Raw genomic sequence first — 10,028 nt, forward strand, 5'->3', positions numbered from 1 at the left:
AAAGTGTTTTTTACACCTTCTGGAGAAAGCTGATTTTTAGCCTCCAATTACAAAAAATCAGTCTAATTCTTAAAATATCTCTCATTGTTTTAAGTTATAGTTTAACTAAAGAAGATAAAGTTGGAATCATGCTTTCAGTGGTTATTACACATCATTAACAACAATCAATAAGATTGTTCCAGTATAAACAATCAATATATAATCAGTAGTATTCCTATACAACAACATTCTAGCTGTAAAAGAAATCAAGAAGGCAATCCCACTCACCTTAGCTACGAAAAAATATGTAGGGATATATTTAACCAAGGAGGTGAAAGATCTCTACAAAGAAAACTACAAAATACTAGTGAATGCAATTGTAGATGACAAAAACAAATGGAGAAACACCCCATGCTCATGAACTGGAAGAATTAATGTAGTTAAAATGACCATACTGCCTAAGGTAATCTACAGACTCAATGGAATCCTACCAAAATGCCAATGTCATTTTCACAGAATCAGGAAAAAAAGTCCAAAAGTTCATATGAAACTAAAAAAGAGTCTGAATAGCCAAAGCAACCCTAAGAAAAAAGAACAAAGCTGGAGGCATCACATCACCTGACTTTAAATTACATTATAAGGATATAGTAACCAAAACACCATGGTACTGGTATAAGAGACACATAGATCAAGGAAACAAAATAGAGAACCCATAAGTAAAGCCAAATATTTATAGCCAACTGATTTTTAACAAAGCTGAGAAGAACATACATTGGGGAAACGACATTCTTTTCAATAAATAGTGCTGGGAAAATTGAATATTCATATGCAGATAAGTGAAAATAGACTTCTCTCTCTCATCATATACAAAAATCAACTCAAGATGGACCAAAAACTTAAATGTAAGATCTGAAACTATAAAAATACTTGAAGGAAACATTGGGAAAATTCTTCTGCTTATTGGTCTAGGCAAAGTATGACTACATCCTCAAAATAATACCCAACAAAATAAAAAAATAGACAAACGGGACCTAATTAAACTAAAAAGCATTTGCACAACAAAAGAAACAACAGTTTGAACAGACAACCTGTAGAATGGGAGAAAATATTTGTAAACTATACATCTGACAGAGGACTAATATACAGAATACACAGGAAACTCAAACAACTCAACACAAAAACCCCCAAATAATCTCATCAAAAAGTGGCAAAGGGCATGAACAGACATTTCTAAAAACATACAAATGGCCAACAGTTGTATGAAACAATGCTCAACATCACTAATCACTAGAGAAATGCAAATTAAAATTCCAATGAAATATAATTTTACCCCAGTCAGAATGGCTATTAATAAAAAGTTAAGAAATAACAGCACTAGGCATGGTGGCTTACTCCTGTAATCCCGACACTTTGGGAGGCTGAGGCAGGAGGATCACTTGAGGCCAGGAGTTTGACACCAGCCTAGTCAACATAGTGAGTCCCCGCCTCTAAAAAGAAAAAAAAAGCCAAGCATAGTTGTGCCTGTAGTCCCAGCTACCCAGAAGGCTGAGGTGGGAAGATTGCTTGAACCCAGGAGTTGGAGGCTGCAGTAAGCTGTGATCACACCACTGCATTCCAGCCTGGGTGACAGAGCAAGACCTTGTCTCAAAAAGAAACAATAGATGTTGGCGAGGATGTGGAGGAAAGGGAATTATTATACACTGTTGCTGACAGTGTAAATTAGTACAATCTCCATGGAAAACAGTGTAAAGATTTCTCAAAAAACTGAAAATAGAAAAAAACTGAAAATAGAACTATCATTTAATCCCAAAGGAAAAGAAATTAATACACCAAAAAAAAAAAAAAAAAAAAAGAAAGAAAAAAACCCCCTGCATTCATGTTTATCACAAGACTATTCACAGTAGCAAAGATTTGGAACCAACCAAATAAACCAAAGTTTATCAATGAATTTATCAAATAAATCAAAGTTGATCAATGAATTATTGAATAAAGAAAATGTGGTATATATACACACAATGGAATACTGTTCAGCCATTAAAAATACGAAAATCGTGTCTTTGACAGCAACATGGATGGAACTGGAGATCATTATTCTAAGTGAAACAAGTCAGGCACGGCAAGAAAAATATCACATGTTCTCACTCATATCCAGGAGCCAAGAAGTGTATACACATGAGCATAAAGGGTGAAACAATAGACAATGGAGACTTGGAAGGTGAGGGATTGGGAAGGGAGTGGATGATGAGAAATGACTCTGTAGGTACGATGTATGTTATTCAGGTGATAGGCACCCTAAAAGCCTTGACTTGATTACTATGCAATCTATGGATGTAACAAAATTGCCATCCTGCCCCATACGTTTATAGAAATGAAATCAGATTATTCCTTTAGCTTTCTCATAACTACTATAATATGTTTGTAAAAGGAAGAATTTACCTTCACCATACCGGTAAAATGACGATCTATATGAACATTAGGTTGGTTACACATACAGACCCGTTGGTTTTCTTGGCTATACTAAGAAGTCTGCCTCATAAAGTCACTAGATATTTCCTTCAACCAAAGAATAAGAATGCAGCTAAACTTGGCACTCTTTTAATGCATGCAGTATAGTATTGTGGAATGAGCACAGTAGTTGGAGTCAAAACCTTGGTTGAAACTCGCTTTCACTATGTGAAAGAGGATTCAATTAATATGAATGATCGTTTTCTAATTTGAAATTTTCTAGTTTTCTAATTTGAGATATTGGAATAACATCTACCTTAAAACTTATTCTTAAAGTGGACTATTTGTCTACAAATCTTATACTGTCATTATAATGTATAATATACTGTACAAACACTAAGTACCAACGTGACTTTCCACCAGGAATTGAAGCAGATCCTGTAGTAAAACTACTACAGAAAGAAGGAAGTTGGGTGGAGTGGGTAGGCAAGGTGGAGACAGGAAGAATGAAAAGGTGTAAAACTGATGGGAGCAGCAGAAGAGGAGCTGGCAGGCCAGGGAACTGAGATGAAGATCTCATTAATTCCAGAGGTGGACAGAGCTGAGCATATCGGTGGCAGTCATCATCAGAGGCCTCTGGGTCAGTGCCAAGGATGGCAAGAACAAGCCAGGGACTATGGGAAATGCAACTGAACCCTGGGTCTCTATGTTTCAATGGATGACATTAATAACCACTACTGGAAATTTCCTTACCCATGTCCCCACCTGAATAATGCAGTTTCTTCTTGTAGGTGTTTGAACCCTTCAGGTTGAATAAAAGGATCCAATTTAAACAAAAAGAGAAATTTTGTATGCAGAAACTGGAATGGCACACAAAACCTCAGAATAGGACAACAGGACTTCCCAGGATGTCGACCTAACTAAAGAATTGGGAGGGATTAGGGTGTGTGCTTTGGCTTGTTTTCTGGGCTTCTTACTCTACGTTATTTTCTCTCTGCATAATTGGTTCCATCATATTTATACTCTGGCAGAAAAAATTGGTTTCCAACAGCTTTCAAGTTTTAGATAAAAATAGGTTTAGTCATCTAGAGACAGAGGCTGATCGGTTTCTTATTACCATGTTAAAAATCTTTGGGGCAGGAGCTGCCAGTGGCCAAAGCTAGAACAACTTGAGCAACCAAATAAAGTATCATTGAATTATAACCCAAAGTATAAAATAAATATTTATGAATCCCTGCTAGTACAAAAAAAAAAAGAATAAATAAATAAATAAATGAATGGAGAAGAAGAAAATCTCCTGTGCAGAAAAATTTCAAAAAGTTTATGTAGATAGTAGGTCCTTAAGAAGGTGGAACATAACTCCACACTTCTTTTTTTTTTTTTTTTTTGAGACGGAGTCTGGCTCTGTCGCCCGGGCTGGAGTGCAGTGGCCGGATCTCAGCTCACTGCAAGCTCCGCCCCCCGGGTTTACGCCATTCTCCTGCCTCAGCCTCCCGAGTAGCTGGGACTACAGGCGCCCGCCGCCTCGCCCGGCTAGTTTTTTGTATTTTTTAGTAGAGACGGGGTTTCACCGTGTTCGCCAGGATGGTCTCGATCTCCTGACCTCGTGATCCGCCCGTCTCGGCCTCCCAAAGTGCTGGGATTACAGGCTTGAGCCACCGCGCCCGGCCATAACTCCACACTTCTTAAGTGTGGGCTACACATAGCAACTTCCTTTCAAATACTAGAGTATTGAAGGAGGAAAAGAATAACTTTATAGTGAAGAAAGCTGACAAACAGTACTTCAGCAAGGTGATCAACATTTACATCAACAGTGATAATTCATGATGATAGTGAGTACCTTGATATGATTTGTTGAGAATGACAGTTGATCTCTGTAGTCTTTCTTCCCAAAACTCATAACCCCAGTCTAATCATGAAAGAAACATCAGATAAGTTCCAACTGAGGAACTTTTCAGAAATACCTGATCGATACTTCTCAAAAGCATCAAGGTCATCAAACAAGGGTACCTTAATATATCAATATTGGTTAATTAATTATAAAAAATATATCATAATAGTGTAATATATTAATAACAGGAGAAATTAGTTGTGGGTGTAGTGTACACTATCTCCATAGATAGTCCGTGAATCTAAAATAATTCTAAAATAAATAGCTTATTTTAAAAAATCACTGGGAAGGGAACTGACGAACTCTTCTTGCTCAGATATTCACCTCTGAATTATCAACACTCACACTGTCTCTCCTGTCTCACTTTGGTTTGATGTCTGTGACCCTCAGCATGCTAATACTTATGGTGCCCTCAATTACATCATCACCTAGAGAACTGTCCAAGGTACTGAATCATGATGGTATGGAAATATTGCTAGAAAACAATTTGATAGACACGTTGGAAGATATAAATAAGAAACAGAAAGTAGAAAATATTTAAAATGCATAATCTAAGAGACGAAAGATAAACTACCAAGAATTCTACAAAGAGATGATGAAAAAAAGATGTAGAGAAAATTAGCAAGTAAAAAATCCAAGGTGATTTTTCAGTGCTGAAACTTGCAATTAAAAACTGCACTGAGGTCCCAGCATGATGAATGAAGATACACCCCTAGACATACTGTGGTGATTAATACGGAGTGTCAAATTGGTTGGATTGAAGCATGCAAAGTATTGATCCTGGGTGTGTCTATGATGGTGTTGCCAAAGGAGATTAATATTTGAGAAGGTGGGCTGGGAAAGGCAGACCCACCCTTAATCTGGGTGGGCACCATCTAATCAGCTGTCAGCTTGGCCAGGATATAAAGCAGGCAGAAAAACGTAAAAAGGCTAGACTGGCTTAGCCTTCCAGCATATGTATTTCTCCTGTGTTGAATGCTTCCTGCCCTTGAACATTGGACTCCAAGTTCTTCAGCTTTGGGACTCAGGCTGGCTTCCTTGCTCCTCAACTTGCAGATGACCTATTGAGGGAACTTGTGATTGTATGAGTTATTACTACTTAATAAACCCCTTTATATATACATCTATTAGTTCTGCCCCTCTAGAGAACCCTGACTAATACAGATTTTGATACCAGGAGTGGGGTCCAGAACAGGAGAAGGCTCTGCAACAGGTCCAGGCTGCTGTGCAAGCTGCTCTGCCACTTGGGTCATATGACCCAACAGATACAATCGTGCTTGAGGTGTCAGTGGCAGATAGGGAGGCCGTTTGGAGCCTTTGGTAGGCCCCCATAGGTGAATCACAGGGAAGGCCTCTAGGATTTAGGAGCAAGGACCTGCCATCTTCTGCAGATAACCACTCTCCTTTTGAGAGACAGCTCTTGGCCTGCTACTGGGTTTTGGTGGAAACTGAACGTTTGACTATGGGTCATGAAGTCACCATGAGACCTGAGCTACCTATCATAAACTGGGTGCTTTCTGACCCATTTAGCCATAAAGTGGGTAGTGCAGAGCAGCATTCCGTCATCAAATGGAAGTGGTATATACATGATCAAGCTCAAGCAGGTCCTGAGGGCACAAGTAAGTTACATGAGGAAGTTGCTCAAATGCCCATGGTCTCCACTCCTGCCACCCTGCCTTCTCTCCCCTACCCTGCACTGATGGCCTCGTGGGATGTTGCCCATGATCAGTTGAGAGAGGAAGAGAAGACTACAGTCTGGTTCACAAATAGTTTTGCATGATATGCAGGCACCACCCAAAAGTGGACAGCTGCAGCACTACAGCCCCTTTCTACGATATCCTTGAAGGAGAGTGGTGAGAGGAAATCTTCCCAGTGGGCAGGACTTTGAGCAGTGCACCTTGTTGTGCACTTTGCATGCAAGGAGAAATGGCCAGACAAGCAATTATATACTGATTCATGGGCTGTAGCCAATGGTTTGGCTGGATGGTCAGGGACTTGAAGGAAGCATGATTGGAAAATTGGTGACAAAGAAATTTGGGGCAGATGTATGCAGGTGGACCTCTTTGAGTGGTCAAAAACTGTGAAGATATTTGTATCCCATGTGAGTGCTCACCAACAGGTGACCTCAGCAGAGAAGGATTTTAATAATCAAGTTGATAGGATGACTCGTTCTGTGGACAGCAGTCAGCCTCTTTCCTCAGCACCTCTGTCATCACCCGATAGGCCTGTCAACAAAGTGGCCATGGTGGTAGGGATGGAGGTTATGCATGGGCTCAGCAACATGGACTTCCACTCACCAAGGCTGACCTGGCTATGGTCACAGCTGAGTGCCCAGTTTGCCAGCAGCAGAAACCAATACTAAGCCCTCAATATGGCACCATTCATTGGGGTGATCTGCCAGCTACCTGGTGGCAGGCTGATTATATTGAACTTCTTCCATCATGGAAAGGGAAATGGTTTGACCTCACTGGAATAGATACTCTGGATATGGGTTTGCCTATCCTGCAAGCAATGCTTCTGCCAAGACTACCATCTGTGGACTCATGGAATGCCTTATCCACCATCATGGTATTCAACACAGCATTGCCTCTGACCAAGACACTCACTTTACAGCTAAAGAAGTGCAGCAGTGGGCTCATGCTCATGGAATCCACTGGTATTACCATGTTCCCCATCATCCTGAAGCAGCTGGATTGATAGAATGGTGGAATGGCCTTTTGAAGTCACAATTATAATGCCAACTAGGTGACAATACTTTGCAGGGCTGGGGTAAAGTTCTCCAGAAAGCTGTGTATGCTCTGAACCAGTATCCAATATATGGTATTTTTTTCTCCCATAGCCAGAATTCATAGGCCCAGGAATCAAGCAGTGGAAGTGGAAGTGGCATGACTCACCATCACCCCTACTGATCCACTAGCAAAATTTTTGCTTCTTGTTCCCATGACATTACGTTCTGCTAGCCTAGAGGTCTTAGTTCCAGAGAGAGCAACACTGCCATCAGGAGGCACAACAACAATTCCATTAAACTGGAGGTTAAGATTGCCACCTGGACACTTTGGGCTTCTCCTACCTTTAAGTCAACAGTCTAAGAAGAGAGTTATAGGGTTGACTGGGGTGCTTGGCCCAGAACGTTAAGATGAAATCAGTTGACTACTCCACAACAGAGGTGAGGAAGAATATGCATGGAATACAGGAGATTCATTAGGGCATCTCTTAGTATTACCATGTCCTGTGTTTAATGTCAATGGGAAACTATAACAGCCCAATCCAGCCAGGACTACAAATGGCCCAGAGCCTTCAGGAATGAAGGTTTGGGTCACTCTACCACAAAAAACAAACAAAAAACCCCCAACAACAACAACAACAACAAACAAAGAACAAAACAAACCAAAAAAAACCCGTGACCTGCTGAGGTGCTTGCTGAAGGCAAAGGGAATACTGAATGGGTTGTAGAAGAAGGTAGTCATCAAATCCAGCCAGGATCATGTGACCAGTTGCAGCAACGAGGACTGTAATTGTAATGAGTATTTCCTCTTTCTTTTGTTAAAAACATGTCTGTGCATGTATACACTTGTACTAAAAAATTATCTTCATTTTATTTCCTTTTCTCCTTTTCTATGTGACATTAAATTTATTGACTTCATATCAGCATTTAAGTATTGTTAACTCTGTGTAATAGCATTTGGGTTGGGGATTGGTGCATTTCCGGTTGTACGAAGGACAGTCGTATTATGTGAGACACAATTATACCTTAGTATTGTCTTCATTTGAAGACTATGATCTCAGGAGGTGTGTATGAGTTCAAGTTGACAAAGGGTGGACTTGTAATGGTTAATACTGAGTGTCAACTTGATTGGAGTGAAGGATGCAAAGTATTGATTTTGGGGTGTCTGTGAGGGTGTGGTCAAAAGAGATATATATTTTTTTAAACTTAAATTGTCTTTATTTAATTGACAGTGTTAGAGAGAAAAATTCCCTATCGTTACTAAAGAACTGAAAGCTTAATACATATTCTTTAGGAATAGTTGCTAACTCATATAACTATTTAGATTTGACTTAACAGAAAGGGAGGTCTTACAATGAAACAGGTTTATGATTAAACTATTCTAAAGACTTACAATATGCTTCTTAGCTAACATTATAATCGTATCATATTACTTAGGTTCAAGTTCTTTCTTCAAAGAGTCATCAGAATAACATGGATTGAAGAGACTTCCAAACACTTGCTATCTCTTGCTGTTGAGTTTCCATCATAATTTTTTTTTTTGCAACATAGCCATTTCTTTCTTAAATTCATTTTGTGCACCAGTAAGTAGATAATCATGATTCTTCTCCAACTCTTCCATACTCTTTATGAACTGCTCATATAACTGTCTAATTGTTTTCAGTCTCTCGCTCTGAACAATTCTAGATTGTTGAAGAATCTTTTGTTGCTGTTGAAACATATTACGTATTTTTTCTTCTTGTTCCTCAGCTTTCTGCATATCTAAATCCCACTGCTGAAACAAAGTCAGAAACTGCTGAGAATATTCTTGGTTCAGCTTCTGCCTTTGATCTTGTTGTGTATTCCAAACATGTTCGATTTTCTGGTTACTAGTTTTGAGAGAAGCCTTTGTATACATTTCTAGTCTCTTTCTCTTGGCAAGAAGAGCCTTGTTAATGTCAACTCCAACTCCTTCCAGCATGTTCTGTACTTCACCCCCCATATCTTCAACTACTCCTGCAGAAGACCTTTTCTTCCTACCTTTCTCAATGACTGCAGTCTTCCCTTCAATAACATCTTCCTCTGAACCACTCAGATCTTTCTTATCTTCAGTCTCAAAGTCATAGGCTCTCCTAAACTGATCTTCCATGGACGGCTTCCCAGATTTCCTGTAATACTTTTTTCCAGAGGACACCATATTTAGATGCTTCCTGACTGAAACAAACCGCAATGGCCGAGGCCCAGTTACCGGTCGTCGACAGGCGTCCTCCACAACTCCTCCACACGCGCGCTTCACCTCAGGCGGCCCCTTCTCCGCGGCGCTTCTCAAAGGAGATTAACATTTAAGTCAGTGGGCTGGGAAAGGCAGGCTCACCCTTAATCTGGGTGGGCACCATCTAATCAGCTGTCAGCTCAGCCAGGATATAAAGGCAAGGAGAAAAGGCTAAAAAGTCTAGACTGGCTTAGCCTCCCATCCTACAGCTTTCTCCTGCACTGGATGTTTCCTGCCCCTGAACATTGGACTCCAAGTTCTTCAGCCTTTGGACTCACACTGGCTTCCTTGCTCCTTGCAGATGGCCTATTGTGGGACCTTGTGAGAGTGAAAGTTAATACTACTTAATAAACTCCCCTTTACATATATATCTCTTCTATTAGTTCTATCCCTCTAGAGAACCCTAATACACATACCATTGTGAAAATTCAGATCGCTGAGGATATGGAGAAGTTTCTAAAATTTTTCTTGAGGAAAAAATGTGACCTGCAGCAAAATGGCAAGTCTGGTATCACGTTTTCCATCAGCAATGTTGAATGTTAGAAGATAGTAAGAATGACATTGGATTTCTAATAAATAATGTTAAAAGAGTCTTAAAATATCTTCTGCTCCCTTGCAAGGGAGGTTGTTTGAGATTGGGCTGCATCTAAATGAGGAAGAAAATGTAAACAGAAAAAAATCTTGACATCCTGGAAACTGTGGAGCCAATTTGTCTCTAGACAATTTGTTTCTACAAA

The 10,028-nt window shown here is 39.8% G+C and overlaps 1 protein-coding gene across 1 annotated transcript; it reads right to left on the reverse strand.

Annotated features, from left to right (window-relative positions):
* Nucleotides 1–8,243: 8,243 nt before the first annotated feature.
* LOC112621245 (synaptonemal complex protein 3-like) lies at nt 8,244–9,343 on the reverse strand. Its single transcript, XM_025380601.1, has one exon. The coding sequence runs from the start codon at nt 9,214–9,216 to the stop codon at nt 8,566–8,568; it is 651 nt and encodes a 216-aa protein (XP_025236386.1). The 5' UTR covers nt 9,217–9,343; the 3' UTR covers nt 8,244–8,565.
* Between the last annotated feature and the right edge of the window lie 685 nt (nt 9,344–10,028).

The sequence above is a fragment of the Theropithecus gelada genome, chromosome 3, assembly GCF_003255815.1.
Source record: "Theropithecus gelada isolate Dixy chromosome 3, Tgel_1.0, whole genome shotgun sequence".
Classification (NCBI taxonomy): Eukaryota; Metazoa; Chordata; class Mammalia; order Primates; family Cercopithecidae; genus Theropithecus; species Theropithecus gelada.